Source organism: Leptodactylus fuscus, chromosome 9, assembly GCF_031893055.1.
Source record: "Leptodactylus fuscus isolate aLepFus1 chromosome 9, aLepFus1.hap2, whole genome shotgun sequence".
In the NCBI taxonomy this organism is placed as follows: Eukaryota; Metazoa; Chordata; class Amphibia; order Anura; family Leptodactylidae; genus Leptodactylus; species Leptodactylus fuscus.
The window spans coordinates 62,089,684-62,107,327 of NC_134273.1; the positions used below are offsets into that span (position 1 = coordinate 62,089,684).

General features: G+C 39.4%; 1 protein-coding gene across 2 annotated transcripts in view; it reads left to right on the forward strand.

The window, feature by feature from the left end:
* Nucleotides 1-588: 588 nt before the first annotated feature.
* Nucleotides 589-17,644, forward strand: part of PTPRC (protein tyrosine phosphatase receptor type C) — a 97,998-nt gene continuing 80,942 nt past the window's right edge. Inside the window, exons 1-2 of one of the 2 annotated variants that reach the window (XM_075286128.1) lie at nt 589-635; nt 714-809. In XM_075286128.1, the coding sequence (XP_075142229.1) occupies nt 743-809 (67 nt within the window). In that variant the 5' untranslated portion in view covers nt 589-635; nt 714-742. The remainder of the gene's footprint in view (nt 636-713; nt 810-17,644) is intronic. The other variant, XM_075286127.1, reaches the window with a different exon arrangement.

Consider the following 17,644-nt stretch of genomic DNA (forward strand, 5'->3'; position numbering starts at 1 on the left):
TCCCTAAAATACTGCTATATTACAACACTTTGAAGCCACCTTTAGACTAAGGCTACAGACATCCAACAGCTAACCACACCTTCCCCTTCCATAGCTTTCATCCTCTATTCCCAAATGGATGGTCTGGCTTTCAGTTTTGCATTGCAAAGGTTTAAAACCGTGGACCTACATGCAATGGTAAGTGACATGCTGTGGTGGGATTTTTTACTGTAATTTGTAGTGGATCAACAACTGGCAATTTTATAGACATTTTGCAAAGGCTAACATGCTACAAACTCGCCATGTTTTTGGACAACATAAGAATAAGTGAAATTCCATGTACTTCATACATGACTTGTGTTCCAGGCTGGAGTTCTGTTCTACAATGTCATTACTTGTATGTTGCCGTTTTGTTGCACCCCCCGTAATACGACGATACTGGACTGGTTAGAAGGGCTAGGCTACATAAACTTATTTTCTGACATTCTCATAGCACATAACTTTACTAAGGAAATGACAGCGCGGTTTAAAAACCAACTTCCTGGAAGCTTTGAAGAAGTAGGTAGGACGAAACTAAGCTCTGGTCTGAAGGTCTCTTTGCATGGTGCACAAGTCACAGAGGAAGCTGCAAGAGGATTGATAACAAAGGTTTCGCTGTACGTGAAAATAATACTTCTCTAAGTTAATATTGAAATGTTATTAACCTGATGTTAACTGGATCGTATATATTGTAGGGAAAGGGGCAAAAGGAGATCTCATCACCATGAATTTGTGCCTAAAACTGATGGTACTTGGATTTCTTCTATGGGACCAAAATCATTTTACCTTAGGTAAGTGCTCCGCTGTAATGAACCCCCATACGCGTGTATTATAACTACTGTAGTTACTACTGGTAACGTTGGTTATGGCATTGGATACAGGAGCTAGTTTCTATGATAGTTATATTTTATTTTTTATGAGATGAGACCAAAAAGTCTTGAACTTTGCATAAAATTGATTAATCTCAAATTCTATAAATTTTGATTTTATGGAATTATTATTTTTAATATTGAATTATTAACATTCATAGCAGCGTTTATCTATAGCTAGAGGATTTTCTACTGCTCGGCCATGCTAGGGCTAAACCATGTTGAAAGGGGTTTTGCACGTTGAGACCCAATCGATCTCCAATCCCAACTACTCATCATATACTTCTACATAAGCCTTATGTGTTCATATAGTAATTCCATGGATGATTTGCATTCATAGACTTCTTTGTATACAGCTCAGGTATAAGATACTGCATGGATGTGCATGTGTACACAAACACATAAAGAGGTTTTAAGTAACTATACAATATATCTGCTATTATGCATAAAATATACAGAAAGCAAGCCCAAGACAAGTTGTTCAGCAATCTATTAGTCACTCTTAGGCTTGGCTTAGTCAGGGCGTCTTTGTGGTGTTTTGCAATTGCTTCGTTTTACGTGCGGCGTCCACAGGTTACCTGTGAAGGAATAGGAATGTATGACTCTCCATTGACATGCCGCTTTATTCTAAGGTTTTGCTGCTCTTGGATTATGTTCTATCCCAGGTGCTTTGTGCTGTTGTACTTACTATAACATATACATTCCTTAATGGTTAGGCTCCGTTCACATCAGCGTTTGTCTCTGCATGAGATCAGTTTTTGTAACCGCCTAAAAATCCCCCAAAACTGGTTTTGAATGGTTCGCTATAAAACACCTTGGATTGCAATGGATTTTAAAAAACATTTGCAAGTGTCCATTTGTACCATTTCCATCGTCTATTCGCTCTTCTAGGCAGAGAATAAAGCTGGACTTGAAGGACTTTCTCTTTGTCCAAAAAATAAGGATACACAATTGCAGCAACAAACTTTTTTTTTTTTTTTTAACATTGAGGTCCATGGAAAGCCAATAGTTTGCTGTGCAAAGGTAAAGGAAATTTTTGGCTGACTTTTTGCCCAGCTGCCTCGGTGATAGATTGAGTAAATGGCAGGGGCGTAACTTGAGGGGGTGCAGAGGGTGCAGTCGCACCGGGGTCCAGGAGCCTTAGGGGGCCCATAAGCACTGGCATCAGTATTGAGATTGCAGCTTCCGTCTGACCCATAAGCCAAGGAGACCCACAGATTACACTAACCACACTAAGGTGGATTCAATTCCTTAGCACCCGTAACCATCACTATTAAGACTTCACTGCAGGGATGAGGTAGGGGGCCCTGAATGAAACATTGCACCAGGGCCCACAAGACTTTAGTTACGCCACTGGTAAGTGGACTTGGGGATCCAGTGGCACTGCTTGAGGAAAGAGGTTGTCCATAATAGTCTTGACCCAATAGTCCTGAATTAGGGAGCAGTCCCAAAATATGTCATAAACAAAACCTAGGGACAAATTATATCTCCAGCCAGTGGAAGGGATTGTGGAAACCAGGCCTATTATACCAAACGGTAAATGCAAGAGCTTAAGGTTTGTAAACTGAAATCTTAAAGGCAAACGTATTCATTTTTCAGAGCCGATCACTTCATGCCACTACTATCTGCAGCGAAGGTTAGGAAGAACACATGTTTTGTATGATAAGAATGCAAATATAAGACCTAACCTTTTATGGCTTTGTTGCATCTATATTCATGAAGTACAATGTCTTAAACGGTCCATGGCTAATAATGGCAACCTATTAATCTAACAAGCAAATATGAAATAGGAAATGTCCAGCATGGGAATATGGCACTTTGACAATGCTTAACTTGTCATTTCTTTGCAGGGGGATATTTAGCATAGTCAGAACTGTAGCCTATTATTTCCATTGAGATTTTGCTAAACTTGGTGTAATATAGCAGGGTCAATGACTAGTCAAAAATATACCAGATAGTAACTATATATTTGTAGTTTAGATCTTACTGGATAGAGCTTTATCACATGTGTATAGGTGTGAATGGGGACTACTCCTATGGCATGAACTATAGTACAAGAGAATCCTCTGGTGGGCCCAACCCAACACAATGAGGGTCCAGCAGAAGACACTCATATTTTACAGTCTATGTCCTAGGGTTTGTTGGAAGCTGAGCCCCTGGAAGAATTTTGGGCCAAGGAATTGCTGTTGGACCCTGATAATATGCCTTTCCCTAGCCATATTAGGCCTCTTGTTTCTAATGATAGATATGGCGGTGTATATTAGGCATACCTGTCAATCATGGACTCTAGAATTTTATGTGTAGTTTTTACATCATATTTGAATGCTTTTTCTTATTTTTGCAACTATTTACGTTGCAGTAATTCTGATCTGCTACAAAACAGGATGAACATAGAGCTATGTAAGGATAGGTATCTAGTGTCATTTTCGTGTGATTAGAACATATCCTCTGGTCTCCATCTTGAGATACATTTACATAGAGAAGTGGTGGACTTGGTGTAATGACATCCTACTTCTGAGTAACAGGCTAGGTTTTGTAATAGAAATTTCCCATTTGTGTAAGCAAATGTCTTGAAATAGCAAGTAACATTATTTTTCCTGCCTTTACTTCCTCTTACAAAGCGATAAACATATAAGAATCGTGTGTATAATCTTAATGTGACATGTCTGTTGGGCCAGATCCAGTTTGGTTTTGGTAAAAAGTTTTTTTAAATTTAGTTTTATTCCAGTCCAAACCCTAATATCTATATACTACATACAGTATATATAATGGGCCTAATCTGGAGGAGGGAGTGTCTTCAGGCCGAATCACAAGGCAACTTGGCCGGAAAAAACTCCTGAGCGGCTACCATTGATTTCAATGGGAACTGTCTTTTTGGTCAGGATTTTGAGGCAGATACGGCCTCAAAATCCTGACCAAAAAACTACGTGTGAACTTACCCATATCCAGATATTGGGTGTGGCCATAATAAAGCTGTTCATGGAGGATTTTAAGAAAGCGAAATCTTTTAAAACCACGTATCTAATGGTATATTCTGACCATCTTATATGGCAGTGAGTTTATGTGATTTATTGAGATTAGTATATGACTAGACACTTTCTTGGTAATACTGGGTCATTCCTGTAGATAGCGACTATCTTTTTACAGAAAGTGATGTAGATATGGTTGCTGGCCATAAGAACTACTACATAGCAATGATACATGATACTACATGCATAACTCTTCACCATACTGAAAGTTAGTCTAGACAACTCTAGTCTAAACTGCGACCCTATGGCGTGAGTCATACTTTCTCTTCCCTATTTTTTTTAAGGCAAAATTATTACTGTAAGACTGCTTTCATACCGCATTTATGTTAAATGCGTCAGTTTTTACACAGAACAAACGGATACAGGCTGGGGCCCGATGGGAAAGAAACGCCGCAGGAAAATTTGCAAAATCCATGACAACCTTGCAGTAAAAACCGTGGTGCAGACACACCACAATTTCCAAAACTGGCGCGGTTTTGGAAATCGCAACATGTCAATTATATCTACAGAAACGCCAATGGCTTCCCCATAGGTACAATTGTAACAGAAAGTCCGCGGAGGAAAACTCTGCAAACTTTCTGTCTAAAGCACAGCAGGAAGAACTATGATACATTATCGCCACGTTTTTTCCTGCAGCACTTTTTTTGCTGCAGGACGTCTCATGGCGCATTAGCCACATACACTTTGGATGTGGCCGGATCCCCATGTTATGAATATGCAGCATTTCGGCGACAATGAAAACACTGCGGCCAAAAATACTTTTTGTTACAGTACCTGCAAAGTGGATAGGATTCTGGCTAATCCCATCCACACATTGCAGAAAAATACCCTCAGCAAACACGCTGAAACTTCAGAAACTGTTGCGTTTTAGTAAATTGCAGCATGTCAATTATACCTACTGAAACCCTGACGTTTTCTGTATAGGTACAATTAAAGCAGAGGAGAACTCTGCAGACTTTGTGTGAAAAGCTTTGTGGAAAAAACTGCAATGTCTGTCTGCTGAGGTTTTTCCCGGAGGGCTTTTTGGTGTGGCTCACTACATGGGGTCTTAGCCTTAATCCTGCATTCACACAATGAGTTCTACCCATAAAACTTGGTCCGTGTTTGTTCTAGATTTACCAGCCTGAACATCATGGTGGGAGAGGACCTGTAGTGATTATAGTGTGGGACAGTAGTGCCTGAAGGCACTCCCTCCTCCCAACTAGGCCCATTGGGCATCTGGGCCTAATCCGGATTGGAGTGCTGCGATTGGATGCCGGCATCCAGTCGTGGCTACCCGTATTTTGGACCGGAACCTGAGGCGGCCTCCGCGTTAAATTCCAGTCCAAAATACCCCATCTGAACCCAGCCTTAGGGCCCATTCACACTGAGGAAAATAGTGAGGAATTTGGTGTGGAATTTCAGCGCTGAAAAAAAGCGACTCCCATTGACTTTAATGGGTTCCTTTTTCTGCTAGCAAAAAAAGGATCCCATTGAAGTCAATGGGAGGCTTTTTATTCAACGCTGAAATTCCACACCAAATTCCTCACCATTTTCCTCCATGTTAATGGACCCTTAGACTACAACAGCCTTCTACCATGGCTTGGAAAAATGAACATTTTCCTGAAATCTGCTGCAGAAATGGCACATGTGAACCCAGCCGTAATCACAGTGACATTAATTAGATTTTAGACTATCCAATTTGTCTTAAGGCCTACGGTGAAAAAAAAATTGCATATTTCTCTGCGCACTAGGCTAAAACCAAAAGCCATTTCCCACCCGATTCTTGGAGAAAAAAAATAGCATATAAGGAATGAGCCAAGTAAGGCCACTAGTGGAAAAAAAGCTAGCGGCACCCATTGAAATCATTGGGAGGTTTTTTTTTTTCAGCGCTGAAAATTCAGTGCCAAATAAAGCGCCATTTTCCTCCGTGTGAATGTACCCTAAGGCCCTGCTCTCTTTCCCTAGCACATTTGTATAGGTGTCTGAATTAGTGGTGTGGGGGCTTTATTAAAATGGTGTTTAGCTTCTAGATGGGCATAAATTCACTGATAAATCTGCTCTACAATTTACAGAATGATCTTTTATGCTCTGCCATGTTTTGTTTGCCTTCAATATACACAGTCCAGCAAATATAATTCAATTAGAGTTATGTTCGCTCCACCTTGGGCCTGTACTACATGCCCAGAGTCCGTAATATATTTGTATATGAATGTAAAAGCAAGGGGCATATTAAGTAACCACTTTATTATGATCACTTTAGCAACAAGTTCAGAACTTGAAAAATATAGGATTGTTTTAGTCTCCTTTAGGCTAAGGCCCCATGTAGTGAAGCGCAGAAAAAAATACTGCAGAAAAAAACATGACAGAAACACATTGCAGAATTTACTTCTGCTGTCTTTCTGCTCCTAATATATATACATATACGTATATATGGAAAATTCCAGCTGTTCCACAGATATAATTGACACGCTGCAATTTCTAATGTAGATTTTTTTCTGCACTATGTGGATTGGATTAACCAGAATCCCATCCATTTTGTAGGAACTGTAAAACGCAGCATTTTCGCAATGTGGGCTTCAGTCTTAAACACAGGGATAGTGTTCAGAGTGACTTTACAGTACAGATAATGAAATCATGTGTCACAGAACTGGAGTAAATCATATGGTCACATCACAGTGTCACGTTAATGCACACAGTGATGTCACAGTACTAGCATAATGCTCACAATGATGTCACAGTACTAGCATAATGCTCACAGTGATGTCACAGAACTACCATAATGCTCACAGTGATGTCACAGAACTACCATAATGCTCACAGTGATGTCACAGAACTACCATAATGCTCACAGTGATGTCACAGTACTACCATAATGCACACATAATCCGCACTATGACATCATAGCAGAGGAATAAGGAACATAAAAAGATCACTGAAGAGACTGTGGCATCATAGCATATGTAGAAAATATTTATAATGTCACATGCAGACATCATGATGACCCAGTAAAGTAATGGAGATGCAGTCAGTTTACAACTTATCCCAAAAAGCCCTCTACTTCTTATGAAAAAAACAAAACGCCATGTAACATATACGCCAATATTAATTTTTTTCTACAAAACTTCAAACATATGAAAACATTTTGGTTCCTTATGCAGTATATATATACTGTATAAATAGAATATATATATATATATATATATATATATTAGTAAAAAAAACCCAATATAGTAACAGTTTATGAAATAACAGATATGTTGAGGCTTATAGCCAGATAGGAAGTACCGTACTATAGAAAATACCCAATAAGATGAATGAGGATCACAGTGGCGTAGAGCGTTAAGGTTAGAGATGTACTTTGAAATATTGTACAGCTACAGGTTCCCTATAAACTATTCTTTTTGTCAGACACCCAGTCATTGTAAGCCCTGTATGATCCTCAATGTGGACATTGAACCCTACTGACTGCCCCGCTAGTGCAAGTCTCTGTCTCCGCTTCTCTGTCACCTTCCTATTCATTGTGACATAAAAACTCAGAAAACTTTTATTCTTCCTTCTTCACTTCCATCACAAGCAATGATTGTCTCCTCCACCGTAAAGACTGATAGATGTGACTGTGTTCTATTGATGTGGCACTGCCAGCATCTACTCAACTTTCGTCGGTAAAAAAGGGCCTTTTCATATTAGGTTAAAAACCCTAAGGCCTTTTACCTCTCAAATGTGATTTTCAAGCAGTACGACAGTTCTGAAACAAGGTGGCCTCTTCAATTTCATGCTCGTGTCTGGAATCCCTTCTGATGTTTAACCCTTGATATGCTAAAGAGACCTAGAGTACATTAAAGCACCTCACATCTCATGGAGTTATATACATGTATTTTCTTGTTTTATGTGTCTTAGATGTTTTTTTTTTTTACTTGATTCAGTTACATTTTCTAAAATAAGTTCACTCTTAACTACTTAAACACCCACATTTCTGTAGCACTTCGCCCTTTGCTTCCTGTCATGTCACAATCTTCTTGTTCTGCTAAATACATCACATGCTAAATTGCTAGATGTGCGCCTATATACCATATACATTTAGATAAGACGTAACAGCATGGGTTATCTTTGAGAATGTCTTCATATCTAAAAGAGAACTGTTCACCACCTTCACCAACTCCAACTCGTTGCAACCAATTGCACAGATTCTGATTCTCACAATTTTTTCTCTAGCAATAATTTCTGTTTGTTTAAGTACAATTATCCTCTCTGTTGTCAGGTGGGTGGTTCTAGGCTGACACAGAAAGACAGGGACCGCCCACTTGACAGCAGAGGGCTGAAATTAACAGCAATTATTGTTGTTTGGGAAGGTTTGGAGCTAGAGAAATAATTCCGACTTCACCAGAATTAGTGGAGCAGGACCTAGTGAAGGGTGCAAATAATTCAATAGTCAATAATTGGAGATAGTGGAGGTGGTGAGAGGTCCTCTTTAAGAATAAATATGGAGTAATATGGTATCGATGCTTTTACTTCTTTCATTTGTAAGTGTAAGCTTTTGTGAGCCATCTTTTCTGGCAAGGAATTTTCATATATAGAAATTCCATAATATTCTTTCATTATTTCAATTTCTTTCTCTTTAAAGGTTTCTATCATTAGAATCCCTTTTTAACTAAGTACACGCCGGAATAGCCTTAAGAAAGTCTATTCTTCTCTTACCTTTCTTTTTCTTATCCACGCCGACGTTCCTGAGAAATTTCTTATTTCTTCCATATGTAAATAAGTTTTCAGACGGTACAGGGGGTGTTCCCATGCGCTCAAACAGCACTGGCGTCCAAAAACTCTCCAGCGACGTCTCTGTCTTCTTCTCCGTACCGCCTCTTCGCCAGGTCATCGGCCACATCTTCATCCAAAAGCACCAACTGTGCATGTATGTCAGCCACTTTCCTTACACAAGAGCCCGTTTGGCTACAGGAAAATGGCTGACGGACATGTGCAGTCGGTGCGTTTGGATGAAGATACGGCCAGTGACCCAGCAAGAGGCGGTCCGGAGAAGAAGACAGAAATGTCGCTGGAGAGTTTTCGGACAGCACAGGTGACACCCACTGTGCTGTCTGAAAGCTCATTTACATATGGAAGAAAGAAGATATTTCGCAAGAATGGTGGCACGGATGAGAAAAAGAAAGGTAAGAGAAGAATAGCCTTTCTTAAAGCTATTTCTACATGTACTTAGTTAAAACAGGGATTCTAATGATTGAATCCCTTTAAACCAATTTGATGGTATAAAGTATGGCAATGGCAGGCCTCCCCCATTTTTCTGTGAATAATTGGCCCAATGCAGGTCACAGTCCACAGCATCCTCTGTTCTGCCTATGGTGCAGTAGATACAAGCTGTCATAAAACTAGGTTGTGATAAACTGAATTACACTACTGATCTATTACCAGATTGTTCCAAAAAATCCAGATGCAAACGAGTACAATGAATCAATGCAACTAAAAAAAAAATAAATAAATAAAAAAATTGGCAGTTCCTCCATTCCAATGGTGGTGGTCTAGCCTCTGATCGTTGCTGGTCCTTGATGACATCACCTGATGCTGTTTTATTTGCGGTTAGGTCACCGCTGCAGCCAATCATGGTGCATGTCACATGTGCTGGCAAGTCCAGTGATCGGCTGCTGCGGCGACCTGACCACAAGCAGAAGACATCATCGAGAAAACGATAACAGTGGATCGTGCTCCTTCTGCTGGAATGGAGGAACTGGAAAAGGAGAGTTAACTTTTTTTTTTTTTTTCTAATTTACACGGTTTCCAGCCTATTAGCAAATTTTAAAAGCAGTTGGATAATCCCTTTAAACCCACAGCTGAAAAATCTCCAGCCTATGAATAGATCCATAAAACATGTGCCGTATTTCCGTAATAGGCTTTCAAATCTTATAAAGCATCTGTCAAACAGAATTGAGCGGCGATGGAATAATAGTAGAAGCACAATATACATCAGTATCCTCCCTCAGTGGAGCGCAGGTATTCTCCCAGCCAGTATACTGAATATTCACTCTTTATCTGAGAACACAAAACCTGGCTTCCCACAAATACGACTTTTAGCACCTGCAGATTGGTTGTTGCCATGGAGATTTTCACTTAAATGGAGACATGAGAAACCGACCACCCAACGACTTCTTTATACTGAAAGTAGAAATATCGCCATATCAGGATAGATTGTTACAAACGATGCCATGGCTTATTGTATATGTGCATATTTGTTCTGGCTTCATGGACAACGTACCTTACTAGCATCACAACAAATGGGACTTGCATCTGCTCTCAGGCAGGACGGTAATAATGTGGTGTACAGAAAATATAGACCACATTATAGAGCGGGAGGAGCTGAGCGGATTCATATATAGGTTTATATACCCGTATATACTCGAGTATAAGCTGAATTTTTCAGCCCAGTTTTTGCACTGAAAAAGCCCTCCTCGGCTTATACTCAAGTCAGCAAATATATATATATATATATATATATATATATATATATATATATATATTTAATTTTTTTAGGAGAGGGGGGTCTATGACCAGCCACAATATTAATGTATAGAATCTAGCATAAAATAGTGCAAAAAAAAAAAAAAAAGTTGTAAATCCCTCCTTTCCCTAGAATACATATAAAAGTAGAAAATGACTGTGAAACACATACACATTAGGTATCTCTGTGTCTGAAAGTGCCCGGTCTACTGAATATAGGGGATCTGCAGTGCTCCTGTTCCGTTGGGAAGGGGTTAATAGGAGCACTGCAGATACCCTATACTCAGCCAGGCTGAATTCCAAGGGGGAAGAAAAAACAGTCCTCAAGCTCTGGGAAGGGGCAGACAGACAACCAAAACGCCCCCTCCCCTTCCCCAGCATCTACTGCACCCAAAAACTCCGACCATTTTAATTTTTGAAATTTTCCAGTAGCTGCTGCATTTCCCCCCCCTCGGCTTATACGCGAGTCAATAAGTTTTCCCAGTTTTTTGTGGTAAAATTAGGGGCCTCGGCTTATATTCGGGTCGGCTTATACTCAAGTATATATAAGTTGTCATATATTCATTAGTCATCTGCTGGACGTGCCAAGTGGGTGGGCAAAATCTAACCATAGAGACGGCGTTCACTGTGCAGCCAAAATGACACGTCATCTGTATTCTATGTTTTGATACGATTCTAAAGATACCCAATTTATATGGTTTTATTTACATTTTAACCTATTAACAAAATCCAAAACTGTGCCAAATTTTTTTTGTTTTCTAAAAGTCTCCCTATTCTGACACCCGTAACGTTTTACACGTCCATGTACAGGGATGCATAGGGTGTATATTTTTGTGGGACCAGGTGTACTTTTTAGTTCTGCCATTTTGGTATTGCTGTGATCACTTTTTATTCAAATTTTTGGTGATTTGGCACTTTTGATTTTCTTTTCCCGCTACAGTGTTTTTATAGATTTGCAGAGCGGGCGTTTTTGGACACAGGAATACCTAATGTGAATGTGTTTGACAGTATTCTAATACTTTTATATGGGGAGTAATTTGAACTTTTAATATTTTTTATATTTTTTTTATTTATATTTTTACTTTTCCAGACCGTTTTTCCAAATAGGACTTGGTCATAAACAGTCACTTATTGTTTGCATAATGAAAAGTTGTACAATTTTCCAATATACTTGTTTGTGTACAAGTACACTGTATGTCTATCTTGTGACGATGGATTTTTCATCCACAGGAAATAAACAATAAAGTAAGATCTAGAAAACCATGAGGACAATATATTGGAATAGGAAGGGTTAATATTGGAAGGGTTGCTTACATGCCTTCAATATCACCAATTTGGTGACAAGGAATTTACTGGCAAAGAGGTTACAAGGCCCTCGAGGAAGACTGGTATTGGGTCTGCCAAAAGTGAGTTCTCATTTTTTTCATTATGGGAACTTATTTCCATATTCCTTTCCTAGAATTAGCTTAGGCAACATAGTCTTTATATTTGGTGACATTTAGATCTCGCAGCTTAGGAGAAGTTACACCAGGGTTTACATGTGTATTTACTTCTGATGTATTAAAATCTGCCCTGGCCACCTCTGGCAGTAGCTCATCTCCGCTTAAAGCAAAAGAATCGGGCATTGAAATTGAAAATGGTCGCCCCTTACACATAAGAAAGTCAACCAACCCTGCAGAAATGTAGTGTACATGGGGGCCTATAGTCACTAACATTTATTTTGAGAAATTTAGAAATTTGATAGCATTACCTAAATGCAATTTCTTAACCCATTCCAAGCGTTAAATTGATCTAGAGGTTGGTAAGTGGGTCTGGCCCCCTCTGTGTGCCCACTACTAAATGAAAAAAAAAAAGAAAAAAAGAAAATACTGTTTTTGACTTGACATGGGTCTCTAACCTTTGGTGAAGTAAACTGGAAAATCGAGTAGCACAAGCTTAACTTCAACCCTGTAGGTCGCAACGTGATATAGGTTACATAGATGGGGCTTTCCAAAAGTAGACAATTCCTTTAAGACGAGGAAATTTTGATCCTAGAGTTTGTGTCAAGATTTTCTTTTTAGAAAGTTATTATGTTCTCCTTACTTTATTTCTCCCTAACTTATTATGCTAGGCCAAAACATATAAAAAAAATAACTTGATTCTTGGACATGGGTATTCTTTTGATGTAATGGGGTACAGTTCTTGGTACATGAAAATATTTTTTTTCTTAAATTTAGTCTCTTCTCTAAATCTTAGAAGCATTCATGTCCAGAACCCTTTCATAAGTTCCCTAAGGTCCGGGTGGACTTTTACGATCCCTCCCTGTATAAGCTGCAGCAAAATGAGGAAATGAGAAAGTTTTCATTAATTAAACAAATTTATCTTGAGAACGGAAGTGAAAAGTCGCGCTACATAGTGCATGCATGTTCTGTGACAACGTTCATGGCATAGACATAGCATATACAGTATACAGCATTACATGTAAATAGACATTTACTGCATTATAAGTGATTGCTTTATTAATTGTCAAGGTAATATTATGCTTCATTAAACATAAGCATTTGGATATTACTGACACCTAGTCAGGCCAGATTTGCACGGCCATTTTAAAACTCGTGAATGTCTAGCGGCCTATTTACATGTCTATTTTTAGGTCCATTGAAACGGAGGCTGATAGAGCGTATAAGGTTTTTGAATCCAGTCAAAAAGTCAAAGATGAGAATAGACCCATAGACTTTAATGGGTTATAAAAGAGACGTGTGATGGCCATTCAAAAAACCTTTGTTATACGTCATAGGAATAAGGCCTAAGTACTCTTGTACACGACCGTGATGTTTTTGATGGATTTAACGTCCATGTCTGTTTTTGACGTCCATCTGTTTATGATGGCTGAGAGCATCATTTTGCACCAGTTTTCAGCTGTCAGTGACAACAATGGATGAATTTCAATGGTCTTTCTTTTTTTGACCCAACCCACGGATTTATTTTTAATGGATGTAAAACAGAAATCAATCTGTTCTGCATTTGTTATACATGGATACATTGATCTCTATTGGGTTTGTAAGTCATGTAAATGGACAAAGATAGTGCATGTCAGTTTTTTGACGGATGTGAAAAACGGACCATCAAAACAACAGACATATGAATAGACACATTGGATTCAATGTATTCTCTAAAAAAGGCCAAGTGACAGATATGTCAAAAGCATCTGTCACATATCTGTTTTTCACTGTCATGTGAATAAGGCCTCACTCACCTCTGTGTTGGTATTCCGTCTGAGGACCCCCCGAATGGAATACCGAACGCAACTGTAAGCGTGTGCCAGTGAAAGCACACGGACCCCAAAGACTATAATGGGATCCGTGTGCTTGCTACCAGATCTCTGCAGGGATCATGCGGACAGGAAAGTAGTTCACAATCTACTTTCCTGTCCACATGATTGATGCGGGCAGCGTGCGGCAAGGACACGGAACTCATTATAGTCTATAGGATCCCTGTGCTTTGACTGGCACACGCTTGTAGTTGCATTTTGTATTCTGTTTTGGGGGGTCCTCATGCGGACTCCCCCAAACGGAATACCGAATTCAGATGTGAACGAAGAGTAAGGCCTAAGTAGATGTTTGGTTTTTTTTTAGGCAAAATTGGTAAAAGAGTTATGTTTTTGAATCACATAATTTCAACATGATCCACAACAACATGTAAGGCCTATGGGGGTCTTCAGACAAGTCCTCAGTACCTGTTGCTGGGGAAACAAGGATCTCTACTTATGTCAACTCTAGCCTTCATTCACAGGTCCGCATATGTGTGGTCTGCTGTCTGTGGTTGATCTGTGAAACAGATCAACTTTTTTTTGTTTCACTTTCTGTATATATTGTATGTCTCTTGGGTCCATTGAAAACGGATGATGTCGTGTATGTCATGTTTTTGTTTTTTTTTCACGTCCGTGAAAAAAAAAAGGACGTGCTTCAGGTTTTTTTTTTGTCGACTGTTTCATTATGGCTAAATTAGCCCCTTCTGGATGGGCCTTTTTTTTTTTGCATCTTCATTATTTTACTTGCCACTATAAAAAAACTCTTTTTTTTTTTTTTTTCCTTTCATAAAATTAGATGAGGTTTAATTTTTTCGCAGGACTTGCAAAAGGCTCCTTTTAATGATGTGTGTGGTATAGTGGGACTGGAAAAAAAAACTATTGCATCATTTTCTTACATGCTTTTGTTTTCACAGCATTTACTGTGTGGTAAAAATAACACATTCTCTATATTCTGTGGATTAGTACGATCACAGCAATGCCAAATTTATATCGTTTTGATTATGTTTTAATACCTTATGAAATTAGAAAACAAAATACGCAGGTGTTCCATATTATGACTTATGTAACTTTTTTACATTTCTATGTAGGGAGTTGCATAAAAGTTCTTTTTTACGGCAAAATATGTCGTTTGTGTTCATACCATTTTGGGGAATGTGTGAGATGCACCAAAAAAAACAAACATGTTTTGGTCATTTTAAATTTTTTCCTGCTACAGCATTCACTGTATGGGATAAATATTTTTAGATTATTATAGCTTGCCATTTTGTTACATGGTGATACCAGTGGCGTAACTACCGGGGAAGCAGCGGAGGCAGGGCCCGGGACATTAGGGGGGGCCCAGCGACAGCCGCTACTGCTGCCTTTTTTTTTTTTTTTTTTTTTTTAATAGGTCGTTACCGGCTGGAGTTACTCCAGCCGGTAATGGGCCCTACTTAATTACCGATCCTTGCAGGGGCCGGGATCGGTAAGTGACACCACGGGCCTCGCAAACATCATTATTATACTCAGAGGTCTTTTCAGACCCCCAAGTATAATGATCGGAGGCCCGGGAGAGGTAAGCGAACATAACAAATAGTGTTACTTACCTCTCCACGCTCCACGAAGGCTTCGGGGTCTAGTTGTGTGACGTCTCAGATGTCACATGACCGGGGCCTGCGTCCTTATGCATCGCGACGCAGGCCCCTGGTCACATGATGTCCCTGACGTCAATGAAGATAGCCAACAGCGGGGAGCACAGGAATAGGTAAGTGTTTATGTTTGTATCCCCCTCTCGGTCTCCAATTATTATACCCTGGGGTCTGAAAAGACTCCAGAGTATAATAATTGTTAATGGGTGTCCACAATGGAGCATAATACTGGGTGATAGGGGCACTATGGGGCATAATACTGGGTGATGGGGCCACTACGGGGCATAATAGTGTGTGCAGGGGCCACTATGGGGTATAATGCTGTGTGCAGGGGCAATTATGTGGCATAATACTGGGTGAAAGGGCCACTATAGGGGTATAATGCTGTGTGCAGGGGCAACTATGGGGCATAATAGTGCGTGCTGGAATCTGGGGGGTGGGCTTGGTCGGGGTCTTTGGTGTCGGCCGGGGGGGGGGGGCTTTGCATGTCAAAGGTTCGCCACAGGGCCCCGTCATTCCTAGTTACGCCACTGGGTGATACATGTTTTTATGTTTATTTGTATATAAATTCCAGGAAAAGAGGTTAATTTGAATTTTTAGAATTTTGTTTTTTATTATTTTTTTAAAAAATTTAAATCCGCCTTCCTGGGGGCTTCCGCCAATGATCATTAGGTCACTTATGTTACAGACTGCAAAACAATTGCATTTCAGTTTATGGTAAAATTGCTATATTACTATTGATTCTGCACAAGTATAGATCAAATGTAATATTACTTTTGCAAGTCTTGGAGCCTTCAAAAGGCTCAACTACCCTAGTAACCACACATCTCCTGTAATTTCCCCATGCGGGAACAATTCGGGCCAACAGTACTAGAGTGAGCTAAAGTCAGATGCCATTGTTACATCTGAACATGGAATTTGAAGGGTTAAATGTCCACGAAAAGAGGTTGTTGAAGAAACTGATGAATTTCAATGGCCATTTTTTTTTACCTAATTCACTGATTTATTTGAACTTGGATGCAGATCCATTTTGACAGCCATTAAAAATGAACCCATTGACTTCAACAGGGGTCATATGACTATCAAAACAGGCAAAATGTGAATGCCCTTATTTAAATTCATTATTTTTAATACATTTTCCCAATGGCAAAGAAAAAGGGGTTGGATCATAGCAAAGGGACAGGTGTTAACAATTATCATTTCCCATTGTAGATAGTGTAGTGGGGGGAGGCTCCTGCTGCAGACAGTTGACATAAGGTGGCCATAACATTAGATTATTACCACCTGCACCCACCAATTATGAACAATGTTGGTTATAAAATGGCTGACGTGGAGCATTTCTGACATATCTTTGGTGCCAGAAAACTGGCATGACTAGATTAACAAATCCTCCCTATAGATAAAGATATAAATGAGTTGTTTGGTTTTGAAAATCATCTATTAATCCCCTATTGAAGTACGCTTACCGAATAGATGAGGGTATCTTAGTCAGGACCCGTATCTTTTAGCCAGAGTGGTGGGAAGCTACAGAGAAGACTTCTCACTCCGGAAGACTCAATACATGACCTTAGCCTCTTGTTTCCGTTTCACCAATCTTTCATTTCCCCTATGGTGTATAGCAGGCTATTAAACGCTTATTATTAGGTTCCCCCACACACTACAGCCGATGAGTGGGGATCCCTGACAGTGTAACTCCCTATGGTCATTATATTAAAGGACCCTTTTAAGATAAAAGGATTGTCCAAAGAAAACAACCCTTTTAGGGGCTTACAAGTATGACATTTCTTAATTAAGAAACGCAACAAACTACCGTGGTCTTAGTATAAAACACTACAGATACACTAAACTATATCCAGGAGTAAAGTTATTACATTGTGCACATAGACGGTATACTTGAAACTAAGAATATGAAAATACACTTGTAAAATGGGAACATAAATTTGCAAGATAGCGCCGGTCTCCAATTCCTCTTTTGTTGTTATGAAGAAAAACTAGATACATAGTGACATAATCTGTCACCATAGCACTGCAGATAGGTTACAGTCACTTGTATCCAATGGCCCCCTCCCTCTATTGCTAAGATGTCGCCACTTTTGTTAATATGCACATTAACTCTTTGGAACAAGTTGCCATTGCTCCAAAGAGCTCATTTGCATATTGACAAAAACAGCTATGTCTTAGCGTAGTAAGCACCAGTTCATAAGAGGAAAACAGTCTGGTTCAGGTGACCTGACCTATCTATCAGTGGTTTTGATATGCTGGGTTCTGATGACTGACTCCCTTTAAGGAAACAATCTTAGGAAATACTCTTAGAATTGATTTCAAGGA